The sequence below is a fragment of the Cryptomeria japonica genome, chromosome 4 (genome assembly GCF_030272615.1).
Source record: "Cryptomeria japonica chromosome 4, Sugi_1.0, whole genome shotgun sequence".
NCBI classification, from domain to species: Eukaryota; Viridiplantae; Streptophyta; class Pinopsida; order Cupressales; family Cupressaceae; genus Cryptomeria; species Cryptomeria japonica.
In genome coordinates this window covers 164,824,700-164,849,713 of record NC_081408.1, presented here as the reverse complement: position 1 = coordinate 164,849,713, position 25,014 = coordinate 164,824,700, and the positions used below count along the sequence as shown (strand labels likewise).

Sequence of the window (25,014 nt, the reverse complement as noted above, 5' to 3'; positions counted from 1 at the left end):
ATTTCATGTTAATTCGAGTCATCCTTGGCTCACAACCATGAATTCCCTTCTACCATTCATAAGTGTTTGAAATTCCCTCACAAAGGACAATTTATAACTCTACATCATATTATTTTCTAGCCCCTAGGTAATCATGGAAACTTCACCCCTGATTACTTTTGGCCTCAAAAACCTCAACCACTTAAACCTCATTGAGATATCAGATTCCTTTCATATAAATTTTTTAAAGCTAATAGAATCTCTAACTTATCCTTAGGTAATATTTCAAGATCTTCTTAGACTACTATTCCTAAGGATCCTTCATCATCTATGGATATAGAAGTAGCTCTTCCTAAACCATAGGTGATGATTGAACCACATCCTAGACCAAGAATCCTCACTAATCCTAATATTCCTTCTTTAGCTGTTACAGTTCCACCTCCACAACCCTATAAAGCAAAAAGAGGAATATCTAGCATCTCCTATCTATTAACCTTTAGTGCTTACTTTTGTTCCTAGAGAAAAGGAAGAAAAGGAATCAATGTTGAATCATACCCAACCTTCTTCTATAAAAGCTTTGAGTTTTAACCAACAAAATTATAGTATGAGATAACAATGAAAAACATGTTGTGCCAAGGCTCATGAGATTGCTTCAAAAACTAATTCTTGTCCTAATTAGCCAAATACTGATTTGATCCCATCTTTTGAGCCTTTCATACCATCACCTAGTCTTAGAGAGGAGTCTTACCTTGCCCAACATTATCACGAGTTGAAGTTTTTGATTCCAAGTCATTCTTCTTCTTCTCATCCTCCTATTAAATCTCATATTATGATTAATTTAGATGATGATGATGATGATTATGGTATTATTGAAACTATTGAGAATAATAATGATGAATTATCTTTGATCTTTTCAAAAGCATTAACTCTAGCTCCTAGTGACACACATTGTGATCCATTATTAGATCATGCTCATGTTTGTCACTAGACATAGCTCCATATACCATACTATTTGTATCTCCTTTAACATTTTTTCCACCATTCATAAATTTTTTTGGGCAAGATTGGGAGGTGGATGATTTTCTAAACTAGCTCGTTCATGCAGAAGATTATTTTGCATGTTTGATTGCATGTAATGTGAGATACCCCATACTATGATGCTTTATGTGTATTTTCATTTGTTAAGATCTCTTTGGATGAACCTTGGTTACTCTATTATCACAATAATACAAAGTGCTCGAACCTATTGTAACATTCCTCTGTTTGTATCTTCATTATTCTATATGTTGTATACAATTTATGTTGTAAATATGCTTTTGTGTTTTCTACTTGAGGGTGATGCAAAGCGTTGAGATCATTTTGATTTCTTTCATGTTGGCCCAAAAATATTTTTTGTACATCTTATGTTCTCTTCTTCCATTGTGCTTGTAGTTCCACTACCTTTGGGGGATGAGGTCAATTCAAAACAATCATACTTGATATACATGATTTATCTTATTTGCATACTAATCCTAGACAGTGTATCCCTTATGTTCTTTTTCATGTCTTTTGACCATCACCTTTGATTTTCCTATGTTTGGGGATATTTCACTATCGTGATGTGCTTTCCTTTTGGACTATGTATTCTACCTTAAAGCAATTTCTCCCAATAAAGCTTATATAATCACTTTAACATGGGGGCATACACTCTACTATATGGTACAGTTTTTGTACACACCACAAGACTAATTTGTACACTTTAACCACACACCATGATGTGCTTGGTGTTATTACAACACCCATAGTCTCATATCAATTTTTTACTTGTTGCACATTGCATCACCCATTTTGTAGTTATAATTTTTTTAGATTATCTAGCAAGAAGAGGTTTTTCTTTGTAATCTTCCTTAGAAAGAGTCAATTAGCATAACACCTCTTGCTAGACACATTTCACTCTCCCTTATCTAACATAATTCCTATATAAGAAACCCTTACTAGACCTAGATGTCATGCATTTTCTCTCATGTCTCCTAGTATTCATTACTTACTAGCCCTATAAGGTTATACCATTATTTGTTTTCAGATGTTCCATGTGTATGTGTAACCTATACTAATCATGTTGCTCCTTTTTGTAAGGAAGTTAAGTGGTGAAACAAATTCCTACACTAAATAGATATTCAAAGGTAACTCAATAGTTATAAGGCTTTTACACACAACCTCCCTCTCATGCACTGAATACATATGAAATACAATACATGAAATTATCAAATGGTATTACAAAACCATGGGCAAAAACCACCCAATATATAGTGGAACCCATCTTATCTCCAATCTTATATACCCTATGATGTGTCAAAACACACATCAACATATGTATCTCTCTTTTACAACTCATTTATGTGTTCGAAGGCCATAACTTTTGATCCAAGTGTTTGATTGATGAACTATTTGAAATGTTGTAAATCTTGTGACATGTTCTATCAAGCTATATATAGCTACATTGGTTACAGAAACTTTCGAGCCATTTTAAAACCTATAAAGCCCTTAAAATTGACTTTAAAATTTTTATTTGTAACTTTCGAAAATGAGAAATTTAATATCTTTAAATCTAGACATGATCTTGCAACAAAAAATTACGGATATACTTATGTAGGCAATCCAAAGCTTTGGGGAAAATTTTGGACCAATTTGTACTCAAATTAAAACTTACTATAATAATAACCTTATGCAATTAGAAGGTTGAGACACCATTTACCTAACACTTTTATTTTAATAGTTTAGATGGATAAGATCCTAAGCCTTGGGGGCTTGGTGTTGTCTTCTCTCTTTAATATCTTGGTGAAATTTTATGCTATCTTGTACTTTATCAAGAGTATGAGCATAAGGTCATACTCCTGTTAAAGTTGAGGCTAAATGTACTATTATAATTTATATCCCCCTACAATTTCACACTCATTTTGGATCACTTTAGTGGTTGTCCCTGATTCCCTTGATTCATGATTGATTGTGCTCATTGCATGGCTAATTTTGGAAGCCCAACATGATCATAAGTTTATTGACCTTAGCTTTGGCTCAAAATCTAGGACTATGGCACCTAGTGTCATAGACCTCCTAAACAATGGTGCCTAGCATCCTAATCCTATCATTTTGGACCCAAGTTTGAACCTCTAATGGTTGAGAAAATAAGGAGTGGGAAAGTGCTCCCCAATCTTCTTTAAAATTTTAACCCAAAAAGTGTAAGTTGTGTATAAATATAACTCCCTCCCCCTCATTTAAACATATCATAATTTCAATTCATCACTCTAGTTGAGAAATTCAATTAGGCTTCTCCAAGGGAATTTAGGAGAAATCTCAAGTCAAACATTCAAGAATTCAAGTTCAACAATCATGATCAATTTTTATGTGTTCCTCCATGAACGAAGGCATGCATGAACTCTTATTAATCGACATCAATCTTTGTGTGAGTTTTCAAGGCAAGGAGTTCCATATCAAGGTATGATTTGTCAATTTAAGAATTTCCTGAAGGTTTTCAACCTCTATCCTACCAAGGGTAACCTCTGTCTCTCATCCATAATTTTTGTAGAGGAGGTTAAAACCTACCAAAGTTTAACTTAGGCAAGCCCTAATACTATACAACATTTCCCCTTCTTTTATGTTTGCGGGTTATAGATCTGAGAGCTTAAAGTTATGGAATTGTGCAAAGTAGACTAAGACATATAGTTGAAAATTTGAATAGGCGAAACGCATGATCTATGTCAATTAGAACATGTGTGACGGATACTTTTTGGCTGAATTTAAAAGGTGGTGATTTCAGTTTAAATCCAAAATCCAAAGTTTAAATAGCTAATGGAAGAACCTCCAAGTCTAGTGAATTTAGTGCACTTGACTAACATTTTCAAGCTCACATTTCAATGACAAGTTCCTATCTATATCTTATTTTTAGATCTATATTTTTGTGTTAGCTTTTGGATCTATTTCTTTCATGTTATGCTAAATCTTGTCAATTTTCTAGAATTTTACCTTGTTTTGGCATCTTCAATCAAATAATATCAAATCATATACAATCAACATTCAAAAGGAAACAATCAGTTATAATGCTCAATTCTCTCACAAGACTAAAGTTTATCCTAATTGATTATTCCCTAATGAAATAGATTAGGAAATGGTTCCTAGTTTACATTTCTAGGGTAAAGAATTTATTTTCCAACATTTCAAGTATATGAAATAAAATTTGTTAAAATAAAATAGAATAGACTTTTAGATTATTTTATTTTTGGAGTTAATGTGAAATGGCTATATTAAAATTAGAAATTAATGTATTGAAGAAATAGTTGCTTGTTGCAACTACCATGAATAAGTTTGTTTAATCATTCATATAGAAATTTATTTAAATTGGATGGGAGGTTCAGAAATGAATAGAGGAGGACCCTATGAAGAAAGTAGGAAATCGTATTATGGATACTTGAAAGGGGGCACACAAAGTATGTTGAACCAAGGGTACAAGGTAAAAATTGGATGATTTCTAGCTAACACAATTAAAAAAATAATTTTGACTATTAAATTTCTTTCAAATTGTGGTATTAGTCTAAAGGGAAATTTCACCATAACAAGTGAAGAGATATTTTAATGATGTTAAAGATGTCTTGCCTCACTTCTCAAAGTAAAAAAAATAGCAATATTATTAGGGATTGTAGGTTGATTCTCGGCCAAATTTCAAAGACCAATGAATATAAATATAACATTCAACTTCAAAATCCAAAGTATACAATTATAAAGCATTAATTTCCCTTTTTTTAAGGTGAAACTTACAATTTAAGGCATATAAAATACTTATAAAACACACCACATAAAAATACAAAGGTGTTTAGTAAAGGAATTCTTATAGCAATGCCTATTACTCTAGAAAAAATATTAATACATAGTCATGTTCTACAAAAATATATAGGATACTATATAAATTTATCTTTATCTTCTATCATAATCAAACTCTGAATAAGATTCTCATATATCAACCACAGAATCCATAAAGGAGCTTTTAAAAAAATACAATTAAGAAAATAAGAAAATATATTCAAACCAAACCACCTATATAATTAAAATTTCTACACTAATATAAAAAGTCCTTGAGAAGGACCATGAGAGTCAAATCAAAGCTTGGAGGAGGATAGTCACAAACTCAAACAGATTTTGATTGCGGTGGTAGCTGTTAGTAAGGTGGCTATGGATAATGCTAATGAAGGTCTCTGTAAGCTGAATGAGTAGGCTAAAGTGTTGCATGTCACTTCCCAGGATATTTCCCCTTCGGGCAGTACGAAGATGGGTAAGATTATTAAGGCTATTAATGCAAGGACAAGCAAGATTCCCAAAAAGCCTTCAGATTGTGTGGAGGATATCGAGGTGCCCCAGTTGGGTCCTGTGACTAGGCTTCACAGCAAATATAAGGTTATGACTCATGTTGATAGTGTTAACTTAAGAAAGTTACGTTGATCAATAAAGAGGTCATTAGGAAGAACGATGAATTAAGCAAGCTTTTGTAAGTTTGTTAGGTTGTTTTATTTTTTGTCTAGGTTGTTGTGCCTTGTTTTGTTAGGTTGTTTTGTGTCTTGTTGGCGTCTAGGTCCCAGTTGTTTCTAATCTCTTTTTCTTTGTACTCTCTAGGTTTCTGGTCCCTGTATAACCCATTTTCCCCCTTAATCAAAACAAGTCCTTCATTGTCTGGAAGATTGATTGCATTGCTTAGATGGTAGTCAAGATATAGAGGAAAGATCATCGTACCTCTCCTCTCCCTCTTTCATCTATGCTAAAAGAGTAGTTTATTTTCTAGGATTGGGACCCTTGCTTCCCCCCGGTTCTTAGCTCTGGTTTAAAATATTTTGTCTTTTGGTTGTTTTACCCCGCACGAGACCCCACTTTTATAGCTTGCTAGGCTTTTGTATAATGGTTCGAACCTCTCCCGATTTTATCTAATCAAAACAAGTTCTTCATGGGCATAGATTGATATATGCTACATATAGATACTCTTCCTAGAAACATGATGCTTTATTATTCTCACACTAATTATCAAGCAATAGTATTAAAAACGACCCTAAAAAAATAATACTTATTTCATCACGATTATAGAATAGATTTCACCATAACCTTCATCATCCATTTACTACCAAAATTAAGAAATAATAAATTTCAATATGATAGCATAAAATAATGAAGATATCAACACTACATTAAATTAACAAAATTATCTTTACAACACCTTGGTTTTGTTTCTAATATATATCCATCAAAATGTCAAATAACATTGATATTAGTGTTTTTTGTCAAATTTAAGAGGAATGATGTAGCTCCTAGATGATTACAAAATAATTAAAATAGTATAAGTATATTTGAGTAAAACTTTAAATCACTTCACAATAGTAATTATGTGCTCTAGGATAAAACATAGAAATAAAATTGAGAATTATATTTGCAAATAGATAAAATAACACATTAGCTTTATTATGTTTGGCATCATATATGATTACATTATTTGGAGACATTTATAAAGGCCTCCAAACTTTACATTTTTACAACCAGTTTTCTCATAGGGATAAATACTCAAGATACAATGATAAATTACTAAACCAACATTATATAGTGACTATAAACTAACACTTTTGAATAAAAATGTTCTATAATGTTAATAAGGCACAAAGTGTTATGTCATGACCATGTGCATAAAAAATAAAATACACTTGACATATGTTTTAGAAAATAATTAAAACTATTAAATAACTCTTAAAGAAATAACATAAAATATAATTATTCTTCAATAAGTAAAATAACTCTCAATTGAATAAAAATAAAATAAACAATTCAAAATACGATAAAATAATTCTTAAATAATTTTAATATAAATAAAATAATTCTTGAATATACAAAATAACTCAAAAATGATATCTTTATATTTTCAATAAATATATTTATAATAATAAATTTATTAAAAAATTATATTAATTAATTTATAAAAATTAAAACACAAGAAAAATATAACATAAATTACCTTAAATATTTTTTTCAAACCATTTTAATATGCTATTCCAAACAGATTTACCTTCGTTTATCCTAAGCTTTTCTACACCTCTTCGTACATATTTACTTTATTTTACAAATACTTTTCTTTTGATATAAATCATGCATATCATATAATGACATATGAATGGGAACACTGCAATTCTGCGTTTCAATATCCCTACTTCATTCTAACATTGGGGTTATTGCTCTTTATTTTATTCCATAATTCTCCACCCTCCTCAAACATATCTCTAACTCCCGTCTCAACAAAGACACACTCATTTAGCCTTCTCAGGAGCTCCAATCCACGTGGAACTTTCTTCAATCTGGGACAGCAATATAATTCTAGTATCTGAAGACATGGCATCGTTCCATCTTCTAATTCTGGAAACTCCTCTAACACTGAAAAACTAAAAATTTTAAAATAACGCAGCTGACGGAATCCCCCAGGCTTACCGAACCCTTTTGGCAATGCCTTGCAAATATCATCACTATTCAAATCCAACGTTATTAAGTTGGGCATCATTTCTAGTGCTGGATATTCAACACAATGACAATTCCATAATTCCAGTTGCTTCAGATTTGACAAGCCACATATCCAATTTGGCACTGCAAAGCTAGCTAGGTAAAGGTATTCGAGATCCTTCATAGCTAACATTTTATCTGATAGAGGTGGAAGATGACCTTCATCAGCATGACCTTCTACATCGTTGATTATTCCCAAAGTACGCATCTTCACCAACGTGGCAAGGATCCCATCTTCTATACTTTTCAATTCAGCCTCGTGACGAACATCTATCCGGACTTGACGGAGGTTGACCAAATTGACAAAATGCTCCAACTGTAAGAATTCATTGTCGCCATTTATTCTCAGCACTTGTAAAGACACAAGCTTTCTTATTCCCTTGGGCATCGATCCGTCGAATTTTTTCCCACGGGTTGGGCGTATATCTAGATATTCAAGGCAGTTGAGCTCACCAATCCACTCAGGTAGCCGTTCTAGATTTTGGCACCAAGAAACGTCAAGGAAACGCAGACTCTTATTGTTTTTCACACATTCTGGTACCTCACTAATTTTTGTCTCCCTTAAATTCAAAACTCTGAGGAGCATCAAATTTCCAACACACTCAGGCAATGATGAGATGCCAGTGCCACTCAAGTCAAGAACGCGCACTACTTTTGCACTGCGAAGCAGGATTTCCGGAATGTTTTGAATGCCTCCATTTTTTGAGAAAGACAAGGTGCGAAGACGTGATGCAGAATATGCCCTGTTGCTTGCCATTGCATTTACATCACCATCGCCTATGCTTTTCTTGGCCATTAAAATCCTACGGAACCTGCTATTTGCTTGCACAATTGGACCTTTCTGGAAGGCTTCTTCTGCACTAAATACACATTGGCTTTCTTTTGACATACTAATGGCCAAATCCAGCAACAAATCATGCACTTTAAACATTCTCTCTCCCTGACCATAAATGTCACCCAGTCGCTCGATCAAACATAGACTTTGAAGATGACATATATACCTCCATCCAATATCCAGCTGGTCCTCTCCTTGAGGAACATATCCTTCGGCTACCCAAAGGTTTATGAGGTATCGGTACTCTATTTTTGCATCTTCAGGAAAGAAAGAAAGATATGCAAAACAAGGTTTAAGATGAGGAGGGAGAGAATCATAACTTAGCTTGAGAATCTGCATGATTGGATCCTCGGTATAAGATACTGCTTTTAGCTGTCCCAATTTGGATTCCCACTCCGTTGACGATCTCTCACAAGCCAGAGATGCTGCCACTATTTTAACAGCCAAGGGCAATCTCGCACACTCCCTTTCGACTTGTCGAGCAATCCCTTCAAGTTCATGTGACGGCTGATTTTGGTCGCAGTCAGGGAAGGCATAAGCGCAAAAGAGCTCCCAGCTCTCTTCTTCGGACAAAGGGTACACCTCATAAACACGGGCATGCATGTTGGTGCACACATGTTTGCTTCGTGTTGTGACCACAACTTTGCATTGGCTATTATTTCCAGTTGGAAGGCCAAGTGCAGATATCAAGTTATCTTCCCTAGTTGCCCTCCAGACATCATCAAGCACAATGAGAGAGCTTATGCTTGTTAAACACTCATGAAAACACTTTGCTGCGTTAACCTCACTTCCCTGTCCACAAATGACCACTTCAGCTTTAGACATTATTTTGGAGAGCTCGTCAGCTTGCGACTTTATATGCGAGGCCATGTCAGCTTGCAGCTCTCCTTTTAAGTCCTCCAAAGCTCGCAACTTTTCTTTCAAGTCTTCCTCAGCTTGCAACTTTATTCGCAAGGCCATGACAGCCTGCAACTTTCTAAGGGAGTAAGTCTGAGAAATAGAAAGCCAGATTTTCATCTCAAACTTATCCTTGTTTATTTTGTTGAAAACATTTTGCATTAGAAACGTCTTCCCCACGCCGCCCATTCCAACGACGGCAATGACAGGAGTGGCAGAATCATCTATTAAGCGGAGGACTTCTTCAACCTTGGGCTCAATAGCCACCGGTTTTGAATCACTCTCTATTATTGGTGACCCCCTCCAATTTACATTCCCAGATGTACTCGTGGAGGGTTGCTCTGAATAAGTCAGATACTCAACAAGCTTGAGCTCCGCTGCATCTTCCATGACGGACTTCATTCTATCTTTCACTTCCTTGATCCGACGTGCCATTATATAGCGAAACACTGGTTGAGAATAACTGAAAGCACACACACAAGAGGACTGGGGACTTTCATTACTAGTACCTTGAGATTGAACAGCGCATTCTTCGAGTATGTCCTCTGCATCCCAAGCAATATCTGCAACATCCAGCAGCCAGCTTTTCACGGACGCATTGTTTGCACTCTGGGCATCTGCATCTGTGAGGTAGCCTCTTACATTTGTGAGCTTCTTGCTCAGCCAGTTAAAGTCATTTCTGAAGTTAGAGACAAGTGAAACCTCCTTGTTTATCTCCTCTAACAACATCCCAACAAGCTTTTCCACAACAACATCAACCAAAGCAGATGCCATAATTGATTTCTTAAATAACAACTGACAAACTGAAGCACTCTCAATACTACTATGGACTACACAGATAAAACTTGAAGCACTCTCAAAGACTACTATGAACTCTGAAAATTTGACGTCTCTTGACAAGCAAGAAAAACTGGCCAAACTTGAATGAATGTGAGTAGAGCAGGGAAAGAAGTAAATTTATAAGACTGCAAACAGAAGATCCTAAGTAGGATGGATTCCCTGGCTTCCCGAGACCGAAGTTATTCTAATTACTTTTACTTTTAATTATTCTCTTCTTCTTTCTGAACATGGCATTCCTAAGTTATTCCGATCGCTTTTACTTCATCAATTATTCTCTTCTTTAATAATTCTGGTTGCATCATTTGGACTTTGAATTATTCCCACCACTTTAACTTTAGCTTTGAGAATATGGTAGGGCCATCAAATTCGATTTGCCTGGGCGCCTTTTTCTTTTATCAAGTTAGAGAGAAGTGGGGAATGTGAGTAAAGTATTTTATAAAATTATTCATTAATACTTTTCTTCTTCATACAGACTTCACTTTTTCTTGGCGTGAAATGTACTTCAAAGTTATTCTCATTCTTCTTTTACTTCTCCCTCCATATCATTAATTGATGGATTTTTTAAAATATAAAAAGATATGTTAATTTGAGCTGGCCTTAATTTGTCACCTTGTCTCTTACGATTCACATTAAATTATTATATTGTTATAAAACAACTATTTTCCTCTTAGTATGTTCAATCATATTATTATGCATTTTCTTATTAATTTATTGTTTCTTTTAATTTTTTTAATTTATTGAAAAGATTATAATAAAAATTAATATTTATAATAGTGAACAATGCATATTTCACTTTTTTCTTTTTATTTTAAATTCATTTGATAAGATTATCTTTAGGTTGCAATGACTAGTATACCAAGAATGTAATAAAAAATAATATTTCTAACATTATATTTTTTCTTTTTATTTTTAGTATATTTTGATAGGGTTAGTAATGATTAGTGTACAAATGATATAATAAAAAATTAAATTTGTAAAAGTGAAAAATGCTTATCTTTTTTCTTTTTTTAAATTTATTTTGATATGGCTATTTTTAGATTGCTATGACTTGCGTATAAATGGTATGTTTTAACATAAAATCTAGTAAAATGAATTTAATTTAATCATGATGATATACACACATTACTAAATTATTATAGGAGATTTAACACAACAAATCAATTATTATTAGAGATTTAGCACAACAAATCTATGTCATGTTTCAAACCAAGTAGCATTATTTATTTAATTAAATTTGAGGTATTTATTTTAGTGCATATAGCAATCTCATTTGATTGATTCTATGTTAGTTGTATGTTGTGTGATTTATCATATTATAGAACTTTGCTTATCTATATATCTTGTGGTATTTTCCTTTTACATTTATTGGGGAGACTTAACTGTCTTATACATGTTAGTAATTTATCGTTACCTCTAAGGTAATTCCTTCTTCACTCGAATTTTAGATCTAATATTTTTAACTCCACATCCTTATTTTATCTAAATTGCTATTTATATTCACACTAATTTATATTTTCATCTTTATTGTATTACTTGGTTTAAATGGACCTACATTATGTAACATCTCTTTGATATCCTTACTCAATTAAACATTCCTTTTACTCTTAGATATTTCTCAAGCTAGTTTGTATTTTTTTAAATCAATATATTATTGAATTTTAAAATTTATGTCAAACCCTAAGCATATCACATATCTTTTTCTCCTTTACGGTTTCTAAATTATGGGTTCCCAAAGACACAAAATCATCGTCTCTTCCCTCTAAAAAAATTCCTTTTTTCAATTCCAGTGGATTAAAATTCAAATGTAATCATGTGACCTTTATTGGTTGATAGAAAAATATCATGAGGAGGAGGATTTATTTTGGTCATGGTGCACTCATGGATCAAATAAGTAGGCATGAATTTACTTTTGGTGTGCATAGTTGCTTGCTTAAGAGATTGTTAATTTTCTAATGCTCTTCATAGGTTGTTAAATGATAATAATTTTGGCTTCAACATTATTCTAAGTATTGGTCTGTTCAAGTACTTCACAATGGTGTTTCTCCCCCATCTCAACAAATATTTTACATTCATTCAAGTTGTCTCATCATTTTTAATATGTTGTGATTCTTTTTTCTTATGTATATTTCTCTAGTTGCATGTCTAGTCATTCTCCTAATGATGCCTTTCCTAACTTCCATACTCACCCTTCTAGTGTCATCTCCTTATCTTCAAGGATAACTTTAAGAAAAGGCCTATAATTTTTTATATTAAATTTAATGAATCCTTACAAATTGCATAAATTTCCATGACAAACCTTATTCATCTTGAAAGAATATTTAAGAATTCATGCACTTTCTAAATAATGTGTTTTTAAGATATTTCTTTTATAAAATAATCAATTGATATTTAAAATAAGATAATTTATTGGGTGAATTTTCTCCTTAATAAATAATAGTTTACAAATAGATTTCTTAGGATAAAAACAATTATTAATTTGGTTAGAAAAATATTTTTCTAGGATATTATTTTGAATAATCTAGGATTAGTAAACATAATTTTTCCATATTCCATGTAGTATGTGCAAGATTTTTTGGGAAAAATTGTGTATTGTCTTTTAATCAATGTTTCAACTTGTGCTTAGAAATCCATCATTAGGAAGATGAGAAGTAGAGGCATGGATTGCAAACAATGGCTTAAAAGAGGGGCTAGTGATAAAAGAATCAAAAAGGAGGAACAAGTGTGATGTGGAGGGATGAGGAGAGAGAACAAAAAGTTCAAAAAAAAAAAACTATAAAAAAATGATTTAATCAATTAGTTAGGTACAATTTTTTATTTTTTTAAAAAGAAACAAAATTTAAATAACCTATAACTAATATCCCATTAGGTAAGATATAACTAACTCTAATAAATCAAAATTTTATAAATGAAAAAAATATATATATAAAAATAGAGAATACATTTGAAAGGAAGTGCAAACGATAATCAAGACAAAGAGGAAAGAAAATAAACAAATAAAGAATATTCAATAGTATATAATAAGAGAGAATTGTAAAGGGATACATAAATATAAGAATGGAGATAAACTATATATATATGTATGTATGTACACATTTTACATATAGTTTGAAAAGAAAATAAAAAATATATATTAAATGCAATACATAATGAATTGTAAAATGCAAAATCAATTATATGCATACCAACTATATCATATCACGATATTATATGATATAATATAATATATTTACATATTATATAAACAAAATAAAAATTAATAGTTATAAGCATGAGAAGAATATAAATATTAATATTTTATCTAAATATAATATAACATAACATATCATAATATAGTATGCCAATTAATAAGGTAGATGTTAATAAAAAAGAAAAAATATATAACTAGCCTATAACTATTACCCTGTTAAGAAACGATATGTAACTATCTAAAATAAATAAAAATAAAAAATGACTATTTTTTTTCATTCAAGGTTATCAATTCATAACATATAGCATTCACATTTATATCATTTAAGCCACAATATTGGAAATGAAATTAAAAACTATGAAGGAGCATTGGTAAGAAACTACTTAACATATTATATAATAATATAATGACATAATAAGTGCAAGGATTATAGTAATACTTAGAATCATTGTATCCCATGAAAGAATATTTTATCAATATCAAGAAAAAACAGGTCAAATAAAAAAAAATTGGGACAAATGAATTGATTTTGGGTGGGGTTCAAGGTGTTTCTCTAAATAACTATGTACATTTTTATTATTTAATTTTTCACATTTTCTCTTCATAATAGAGAACCAAATGAAATAAAGTAAATTGGTCAATAAAGAATAAAACAACACATTCATTCAGTATGTCTTCTACATCTAAAGCAATATTTACAACTTTCAATAACCTATTTCTCATGGACTTATCATGTGCACTTGAAGATCTACTTCTCTAACATAACTACTTATGTTTGTAAGATTCTTCCTCAACTATTTAAACTCATGTCTAAAGTTTTTGATTAAGTGAAAAGCAGGTTTTGAAGGGGCCCCGAAACCCTTTACATCAGATTAAATAATAGATATAGCATTGAAATCCTAGCTAGAAAGAACAACCAAAAAAAGGGGGGATTGCCCCTAGAGACAGCAGGCAACCCATACAAAGAAAGGGCTAGAAAAACTAGTCCAAACAACCAACTAAAAGGGCCCTCAAGATTTGCAATTGGCCTTGTGGGAACGAAGAGTCGTATCAAAAGAAGGCTTGGACGTCTTAGTATTCTTCCCCTCAACAGTAATCCAACCTTGTTCAACTTTAGTTGTTGCAACAGACCAAATTGAAGGGCCCAACACCAATCTTTCCAGACTAGAAAAAAGAGCGTCAAAAGAGAGAGCAACAACCATCGCGAGCACAGGATCACAAGCAGCAAAAGAACTTGTGCCAAAACCTTGTGAAGCAGTCGGCAAGGTGAGAGATACCATCACGAACACAGGACCACAACCAGCAGAAACTCATGTCTAAAGTTAATAATAAGTAAAGACTTATTATTTATCTATTCTATCACCATTCCACCAATTTTTACAATCACAAGTTCAACTAAAGCAGATACCATATAAAAAAATGAATAACTAAGTGTAACGTCTCACCTTGTGTGAAACCTTAATGGAATTCCTTCATATGGATCGTCCTACATATTCATAGCTAGTCTAACCTTTTTGTTGAAAATTGTCTAAGATCCAATCCTATACAGCAAGTTCAATTGCACTAAGTTTTTTAAGTTCAAAAAAGTAAAAAAAAATGCATCTTAAGGCACATTTGATGGTGAAAGACAATTGAAAAGCTACTTTAAGTAAGTTTCATTCAACCCATTAATTACTCTCTACAATGTGGTAAATATGATTCACTAGTCTAAACATGCAAACTAGGAATCAAACCCATTCACATCAACAATATATTAGGAAACAATCAATAAGCCCAACTACAAACCCTTGGGAGAGCTAGGAACATTGGTTGATTGTTTCCTTGCTGAGTGTAATTGGTGTTAGTTTTAGGATAAAAAATGAAATAAGCATAAATACACAACACAATAGGCAATTAACACAATAGTTTACCTTGAGAAAACCCTCTTTCTTGAGGGAGAAAAATCCAGCCAATAATATATCACATATATTATATTGGCAAAAAATTTGTCTTGCAACTTGGCCAATCACAAGGTCGATTGATGCAAAGATAATAGCACCTCTCTGGATGCAAATTTGTAAATGATATTACTTCTCCTTGATTATAATCGATCTAAAGCAAGATGACAATCTGCAGAAGATAATTGTTCTCCTCCTTGAATGATTAGATCTACTGCTATCAAATGGAGATATGTTGCTAAGGTACGAACTTGTTGTTGAAGAATTTGAATTGGATACCAAATGAAGGAGATTGGCATGAGTATATATACATAACTTGGTGTCTCTTCATGAATAGTCGGCCTCATCAAGGAGACGACTTTACAAAATGAAATGAGGTGACTTTCCCATGAGTTGGCCTTAATATAAATAAATATAATTATTATATGTTTAAATAGCAACTCCTCCTTGAGTCAGCCTTATATCTTTCATTTGATATTTATTATTAATTTAAATTTAAAGGAGAAAGAAATCTCATGTAGCTATTACATCAACAATTGGATGATATAGAATGATGAATGCAAGAACTAGGGCTAATGATGTCAAATCGAGAGTAATTAGCATAAACATATATGAAAATCTATAATTCAACTGACATGTATAGAACTAGAAAGGGGATGTAGAGAGGAACTTGTGTCTGAAATTTTGGCTCAAATTGACTATGCTATGTCAATAGGTGCCCTAATCTTGGTCTAGGTGTCCAGGTATAGAACAGGGGTCAAACTAGTCTCAAGAGCTCCCAAACTACCTTTTGACCAACTTTTGGGTCACAACACATAGACTATGGCTCTAGGATCCCTATTCGTGGTGGACTATGGAACTAGGTACCCTAGTCTTGGTGGACTATGGCACTTGTTGTCAATGTCCTGTCATTTTTTATGAACTTTTTCTAGTTGCCTCTATCTTTGTCTCCATTGTGCTCCTATATCCTCAATATAAACCTAAAACCTATTTATGAACTTACAAATACACAAAAGGAGACGATAATAGTGTTGGTTTGTATAGGGTCTTGCCTTTAAGTCAAAGCTTAGGTTGGAATTAACCCTACAACAATGTTGATTAGAAAGAGAAAACTTACCCTTATAGGGTAGAGGCTAAATGTAAAATGAAATGCTTGAATGGAAATGTTTAATTGAAATGATTATACCTTCAATTGATGATGCAATGCTCTTAGGTTAAGTCCTCCATGTGTTGATGCAATAACATGATAAATCATCACAAAAATTCATCATGAAAACATACTTGAAGCTTTCTTGTTATAGATTAATGTTGCTTAAACTCGTATTCGCTCTTTGAGAAGAATATTCAATCTTGAATTATAAGAATGAGATAATGAAATGAATTACATATGATGTCTTATATAGGATTCTAAAGGTATTTTAAAATTTCTAGCCAACTTACAATGGTCATATCCCAAATTCAAGGATACTGGAAAATTTAAGGCTAACACATTACTCTCCTAAAATTTTAACCAAAAAGCATTGAACAATGACAATACTTGTCACCATCTGAATAAAATTGTAAAGCGGAAAATCGCGAGCGAACCCTAAGTGTTCCCCCCACCACTCCGAGGAGAGGGGAAGGAGGTCACTAGGGTTGACGGTTTTCACTTAGGGGAGACTTTACATTCAAAAGAGGGGTTGAAACCCACAAGATCCAATCCCACACAATGCAAGATTGGATTCTAAATGAGTTTCAAGGGTTAAGACAGCAAGGCTACCCTCTTTTGTAAAGAATGTAGATAGAAGGATTAAGCTAGGAATGCATGAAAAGTGAGAAAGATTCACTTATAAATAGAGATAGGAATATAGGATGAAGCTACGGACCTGGAATTAGCAGTAAAATGTCGAGACGGTGCTGTCCTGCAAATTTGAGCGAAAATTGACGTGACAATGGCGCCCGACGTGCACACGATCCTCCGAAAAATCCGCGAAACGAAGGGGGATCTGTTCGTCTCTGCACAAGGATTCCAGATCTTCAATTACAGCCGCGTACCTGCAACCTACACACAGAAAAGCGAGGATGATTGGGGGGTTAGAGATTAGGGGTTTGCCCTTAGGTCAAACCCCGGTTTTGGAATTAACCAAGAAATGAGAAATGTTGTAAATGTAAATGATTGTAATGTAAAACAAGTACTAGTACCTTGTTGTAAGAATGTTTGTATTCTTACATGCGAAGGTGTAGATGTTGTTGTATGTTGTATGTTGTATGTTGTATGTTGTATGTTGTATGTGATCTCCTCTTCAATGGTTGAATCCTTGTCTTGAATGCAACACTTAGCCTTGAATGGAGACTTAGAATGATCAATTGCTTGAAGGAATGCTTGAATGCTTGAATGTTTGAATATCGCTTCCGCCTTTTTTTCCATCTTTAAAATGGGAGAGGAAATGTAGTTTATATACTTGTCAATTAGGGTTAAAAGACTGATTTTTTCCGACCTTAGGCCGACCAGGAAAGATTATTTTCCAATTTGCAAACATAAAGACCCGAGACCCAAAAGAGACCGGGCCCAAAAATAGGGCCAGGGACCAGGGCGCTGGGCGCCATGGTCCTGGGGGACCAGGGCACTGGGCGCCCTAGTCCTGAAGGACCAGGGCGCTGGGCGCCATGGTCCCACCTCCAGGGACAGCAGGGTGCAAGGAGGATCAGGCCAGGGTGCTGAAAAATGCAGTTTTTGATGTCATGAACAAGTTTCGGGGTCTCCATTCAGGTTCCGTGTTGCATCGCCACCGTGAAGACCCAAATGCGGTCGAAATTGCAAGTGTCGCAATTTTAGGACGCTACATTTAGCCCCCCCTTTAGCGGGAGTATAAGCATACGCTCATACTTCCGGTAAAGTACAAGGAAACAACATTGAAAGACTTTCACCACGTCAAGGAGGCAAGACACACCAAGCCCCCAGTGGACTAAGGATCTTATGACTTCGATTGACAAAGTAAAAGGGAAGATCACGAGGAAGAACCATGACTGTCAGTAGTAAGGTTCCCTCACTATGAGTCATGCAAGAGAAATACCGAAAATTTTCAATGCAAAGCTAAGTTCGCCAAGAAATTTTCAAGTATCCTGAAGGGATAGACGGGGTGTATGCCCCCCTACGTTAAAGCGACCACACACGCCTCGACAAGGGTGATTGCTTTAAGGTAGTGATACACATAAGAAATGAGAAAGGAAAGGAGCACGTTATCACAAAGATTTAGCCCCCAAGTGTGAGATAAACCCAAGGATAATAGACACAAAACACAAAGCACGAGGTGACTTCGCTTTCCTCGGGGTCAGTATGCTATATGATAAGTCATGTATATCATATGTATGTATGCATAATTGTTCTTCATTCCCCAATCAAGGAAGGTCACCTAGAAGAAGGGAACACATGTGTCTTTTGAGTCAACATGAGAGAGACCAAAAGAGATCTCAATGCTTTGCATCGTCCTCAAGTAGACAACACTAAGGACAACAAATAGAAGAATGAGAATAACACATGGAAGAAGTAACACAAGAGAGGAGGAGAGAGTCTGCTATGCTAATGAAACTAGTCTAGCACGTCATCTACCCCCCGATCTTGCTGATCAATATTTCGGGAAGGCAGGGAACATGCTAGAGGAGGAACATTCAACACAGCAAATGGAGCTATCACAAGATCCAAACAAGGGCTATGTTCATGTTCCGAGCCACGTTGTTCTTGTCTAGGAGCTAGGATAAGTGCTTTAGAAAATTCGTTAGATAAATGGTTATCAATATCAACAAGTTCATATTCACTATCAGAATGAAGAGAAGTAGCATTTTCATCATGAATAACATCATCAAGATTTATAAAAATAGGATCTTTAACTCGCACAAGATCAAAACCATCATGCATCTTATGTTTAGGAGATTTTGGAGAAAATAGAATAATGCTTGTTGAAGGTGTTTTTGGAGATTGCAAAGTTTGAGAAGCAGTTGCTTGAGCTCTAAGACGATGTTTTCATTAGCGTTCACGTGCAGAACGATTTCGTCTAGTCTTAGTAGGAAGTTGAGGAGATTGAGGAGGAGGAATGTTCTCATCCCTATCACTTGGGTGTTTAGGTTGTGGTCTTTTAGGCTGGATAATAGGAGAAGAAGAAGGTCTCTTCTCTCTATAAAAAGGAGGAGGAGGAACTGCTCCATATAAAGGAGGAATATTTGGCTTAGGAAGAAGACCAAGTCCATCATGACGAGGAGGTATAGGTCTACTTTTAGAAAGTTTATTAGACATAGACATAGTCACATCCATAGGAATGGGTTGGGAATCTTCTTGAGGAAAGACATTAGTTTTATCTTTCAAAGGAAGAACTTCCTTCTCAAGAACGATAGGAATATCAAGTTTGGGTGTTCTAGGTTCACTTAGAGATAGTATCATATCTGTTTTCCACTTTTGATAAGATTTGAAAAGATGATCAATTCGCAGAGGAAGAGATTGGAATTGTTTAGGCCAAAAATAATCAATAGGAACGCTAGAAGTTCTTTCAGCTGGTTTAAAGAGACTATGATTGACAGTAACAACTTCACCATTATGGGGAAATTTCAAACACTTATGAATAGGAGAAGCAATAGCTTTCATGGAAGATAGCCAAGGATAGCCTAGCTTCACACGAAATTGTTCGGATGAAGGAATAATAGCAAAGCTCACATCAAGGGATTTGTTATGGACCTCAATAGGTAATGTAATAGAACCAATTGCAGGAGAAGAAAATGCATCAAATAATTTCACAACCACATCTGTTTTGTCATAGATCACTTGATTCAATTGCAAAGTAAAAAGAAATTCTTCAGTAATAACATTAACCATGCACGAAGGATCAATAAGCACTCCATGGCAAGGTGTATTCTTGACTTTTGCAACTATGTATAAAGGACCATCAGGTGCCCTGATAGTTTCACTAGAATCAAATGTGATGGAAGGTTCTTTAGGGTTTTCTTGCTGCTCTACAAAGTTAATCACATTTGGAGTCATAGACACAAGACCATCAGATGAGAAAGAGGAATCATTAGTCTCAATCGCATTAGAGGTATGAGAAGGTAATGGATCAGTAAAAATCTTAAGATTTTGGTTAGGAGGAGCTACAGATGTGTTGCCTTTATCATTCACTCCCGAAACAGAGATAGTATTATTATCAATCAAATCTTGAATTTTACCCTTTAAAGCAAAACATTTTTCAGTATCATGCCCAGGTTGACGATGAAATTGACAAAAAGATTTGTTATCAAAATAGGGTGAATTAATCTTTGCAGGATCTATTTGCTTTATAGGAGGAAGAGTAAGCACATTTTGTTCCAATAACTTATTCATAATACTATGCAATGATTCATTCAAAGGAGTAAACTTTCTTTCTTTCTTAAAAAACTTAGAAATAGGAGGCACACCTGATGCTGCATTCACATTGTTGTTGATGATGTTTTCATTGAATTTAATGGTCTCTTTGTTCGGTTTAAACTTCTCAAGTGGTTGTTGACTACTATCACCCTTATCACTCGGAGCCATAGGATTTGCTTGTTCCATTTGACTCACAGTCAGTTGATAATTGTGAAGAGTTGCACACAACTGTTGGAAAGAAGTAAACTCAGAAAACAGAAGTTTGTCTCGAATATCTTTTTGTAAATTAGAAATAAAGATTCTTTGAATATCATTGTCAGGCACTGGAAAAGAGATTTGAGCATACAAATGCTTATATCTACCAATGAAATCAGTCAGTTTTTCTTTAACAACTTGTTTACAATGCATTAAATCAATCAAAGTAACTTTAGGACTTATATTGTTTTGAAATTGTTGAATAAAAGCATTTGCAAGTTGTTCGAAAGAAGTAATAGAATAAGAAGGCAACGAGCAATACCATTGTAGGGCTTTATCTCTTAATGTTCTAGTAAACAGTTTTGCAAGCAACCTTTGGTCATAAGCAAAATCGGTACATATTGTTTGAAAAGTCTTAACATGTGTTAGAGGATCACCTTTACCATTATAAAGTTCCAAATGCGGGATTTCAACATGTTTAGGAGGGATAGCTCGAACAATGTCAAAAGAAAGTGGGCTCGCAACATCAAATGTGGGCACACTAAACTTAGATTGATTCATAGAGGCAATTTGTTGTTGTAAAGAAGAGACAGTTTGTGCAAGATTGTTAATGGTCGCTTCAGTCAAAGAGTTCATATTAGATGTGTTAGATTGTGATGGAGGTATTATGTTATGGAAGGAAGGTATTGATTGAGAGTAAGGTGGCGGGACACAATGATAGTTAGTCATAGGAGATGATTGGAAAAGAGGAGCACTACAAGGAGGAATGGAATGGTTGAATGAATTGCCCCCTTGCGTCATGTTCATTTGTGGAGATGTAATAGGGACACTCATTGAAGGAATGAATGAAGAAGTCGGATTGAATGAAGGAAGAGGGTTAATTGAAAAGGAAGGATTGCCCCCATGACTAGTGATCATAGGGGGAATGTCTTGTATAGAAGTAGTCATTATGTTTGATGTAAAGGTAGGTATGCTAGCAATAGAAGTTGTCAACGGAATAGAATGATTGACTTGAGTGGGAGGTTGTGTATAAACTAAAGTTTCGGCACAACTCTTCATAGGCATCACATTCAAATCCACAATGTGTGCAATACCACACAAAATATCAATTCCATTCTTATCACTTTGAACCATACGTTTTAGACCCTCAATTAATGAAAGAGCTTGACTATCGGGATACTCTTGAGACATCCATTGCTGAAAATCATCAAATTGGTTATCCAATTTTGAAAGTTGTTCTACAGAAACCTCATGGAGAGCTTCTTCATCATTAAGAGGATTAGAGGAATTACCCGTGTCCTCGTTAAAAAGGCTATTCAAATTAGGTTCCATCTCCTCGGTAGTTAAACCTCGGAAAGACTTAATTCTAAGGCTTCGTCTAACGGGAATAGTGTAAGTAGGGCTTATTGTTGTAAAACTCATGCACTAAAGAGAGAGAGAGAGAGAGAAGATTTTGAATTTAGAGGTAGCAAATTTCAATAAAATCAGCCAATCTCCTAGATTTAAGCTGTTAAATGCAATCACGACAATCTCCCGAAATTTTGGAAAAAATGTCAGGGACCGTGGCGCTCGGAGTGCACACGGTCCTCGAACTTTTTTCGAAATTTGCAGGGATGAAAGTTATGATGATTTTAAAGCTAATCTGAAAAAATTGAGTGATTTCACGATCTGTAGATAGGCCAAATTAAAGTTGCAATCTCAAAATTGAACCCTACCAAGATTGTTGAAAAATGCAAAATTTGAATTTTGAAAAAGAGAGGGAAACTGAAATTTTGAATTTTATGATTTTAGAGGGAATACCAAAAGCAATGCAAGCTTTGAAATTTAAAAGTTGACTCAATTTCACACAAAATTCAATTTTGAAAGTGGAAATCAAAGTTGGTGTAATTAAACACTTAATTTCAAAAGTCATAGACTGCAAAAATTTGAATAAAGCACTAAAATTTCGAATGAATGCCAACACACTTTTCAGATTTAGGATAGTAAGAAACACAATTTTGACATGAATTTCAATTTCAACAATTTTTGAATGATTAGGAGCCTTAATCCAAGCAATCACTAGACCAACTTCGACCTTAATTTTGAAAGTGTTGTAATTGATAAAATCAGCCAAAATTCTGGATTTTAGCAGAAAAATACAGTAAGATCTAACTCCCGAAATTTCAGAAAAAATATCGGGGACGATGGCGCTCGGGGTGCACACGGTCCTCGCAACTTTTTTCCAAATTTTCAGGGATGAAAGATATTATGATTTTGTTGCGGAATCCAAAGTTACAGCTGACTTGGAAATGTTTTGATCAGTGAAATTATCAGTCAAAGGTTGAATCAAGAGGGTTTTAAAAATTAGGGTTTTGACACTTAACCACTTAATTTTCAAAATTAAAGCACAGATATGATTTGATAATTTGCAATAGAAGGGTAGATCTAAAACAAGCATTAATAATTAAACATTTCACAAGCTCAATTACTAAAAAGAAAATTTAGGGTTTTCATGCAATTAACCTCTAAAATTTGCAAATGATCAAACATGGAAATGTAATCAAGGCATCCAATTTTCAGATCTAACCATGAATAATCAGAAAGGATGTTCACGTTGGGTTCACCAAAATGTAAAGCGGAAAATCGCGAGCGAACCCTAAGTGTTCCCCCCACCACTCCGAGGAGAGGGGAAGGAGGTCACTAGGGTTGACGGTTTTCACTTAGGGGAGACTTTACATTCAAAAGAGGGGTTGAAACCCACAAGATCCAATCCCACACAATGCAAGATTGGATTCTAAATGAGTTTCAAGGGTTAAGATAGCAAGGCTACCCTCTTTTGTAAAGAATGTAGATAGAAGGATTAAGCTAGGAATGCATGAAAAGTGAGAAAGATTCACTTATAAACAGAGATAGGAATATAGGATGAAGCTACGGACCTGGAATTAGCAGTAAAATGTCGAAACGGTGCTGTCCTGCAAATTTGAACGAAAATTGACGGGACGATGGCGCCCGACGTGCACACGGTCCTCCGAAAAATTCGCGAAACGAAGGGGGATCTGTTCGTCTCTGCACAAGGATTCCAGATCTTCAATTACAGCTGCGTACCTGCAACCTACACACAGAAAAGCGAGGACGATTGGGGGGTTAGAGATTAGGGGTTTGCCCTTAGGTCAAACCCCGGTTTTGGAATTAACCAAGAAATGAGAAATGTTGTAAATGTAAATGATTGTAATGTAAAACAAGTACTAGTACCTTGTTGTAAGAATGTTTGTATTCTTACATGCGAAGGTGTAGATGTTGTTGTATGTTGTATGTTGTATGTTGTATGTTGTATGTTGTATGTTGTATGTTGTATGTTGTATGTTGTATGTTGTATGTGATCTCCTCTTCAATGGTTGAATCCTTGTCTTGAATGCAACACTTAGCCTTGAATGGAGACTTAGAATGATCAATTGCTTGAAGGAATGCTTGAATGCTTGAATGCTTGAATATCGCTTCCGCCTTTTTTTCCATCTTTAAAATGGGAGAGGAAATGTAGTTTATATACTTGTCAATTAGGGTTAAAAGACTGATTTTTTCCGACCTTAGGCCGACCAGGAAAGATTATTTTCCAATTTGCAAACATAAAGACCCAAGACCCAAAAGAGACCGGGCCCAAAAATAGGGCCAGGGACCAGGGCGCTGGGCGCCATGGTCCTGGGGGACCAGGGCGCTGGGCGCCATGGTCCCACCTCCAGGGACAACAAGGTGCAAGGAGGATCAGGCCAGGGTGTTGAAAAATGCAGTTTTTGATGTCATGAACAAGTTTCGGGGTCTCCATTCAGGTTCCGTGTTGCATCGCCATCGTGAAGACCCAAATGCGGTCAAAATTGCAAGTGTCGCAATTTTAGGACACTACAAAAATATGCTAAAATTTTAAGGGAAGATAGATAATAGGGCCATGATATTGGATCTATAATCTTTATGAGGATATATGACATTTAAGTGTGGGAAAAAGTGATTTGAACTTTAAAATAGGATAGAAACCAAATAGACTTAAAATAAAATAGGAGAAATGGCACATTTAAAATAAGGACCCAAATAGAAACTTGTTGAAGCTTTAAAATATGATAGGACTCATATTTTTGAGTTGAGGATTAATTCAAAGAAAGAAATGGTCCCAAAATTATTAGAGGAATGAGAAAACCAAAATAAGTGCTAAATTGGACTCATAATTAAAGGAGTACAATCGACAACACTACACTCT

At 34.4% G+C, this 25,014-nt stretch overlaps 1 protein-coding gene across 1 annotated transcript; it reads right to left on the bottom strand.

Moving 5' to 3' along the window:
- Positions 1 to 7,005: 7,005 nt before the first annotated feature.
- On the bottom strand, positions 7,006 to 10,235 carry LOC131875426 (disease resistance RPP13-like protein 4). Its single transcript, XM_059219669.1, has one exon. It carries the CDS (start codon positions 10,034 to 10,036, stop codon positions 7,184 to 7,186), a length of 2,853 nt encoding a protein of 950 aa, XP_059075652.1. The 5' UTR covers positions 10,037 to 10,235; the 3' UTR covers positions 7,006 to 7,183.
- Between the last annotated feature and the right edge of the window lie 14,779 nt (positions 10,236 to 25,014).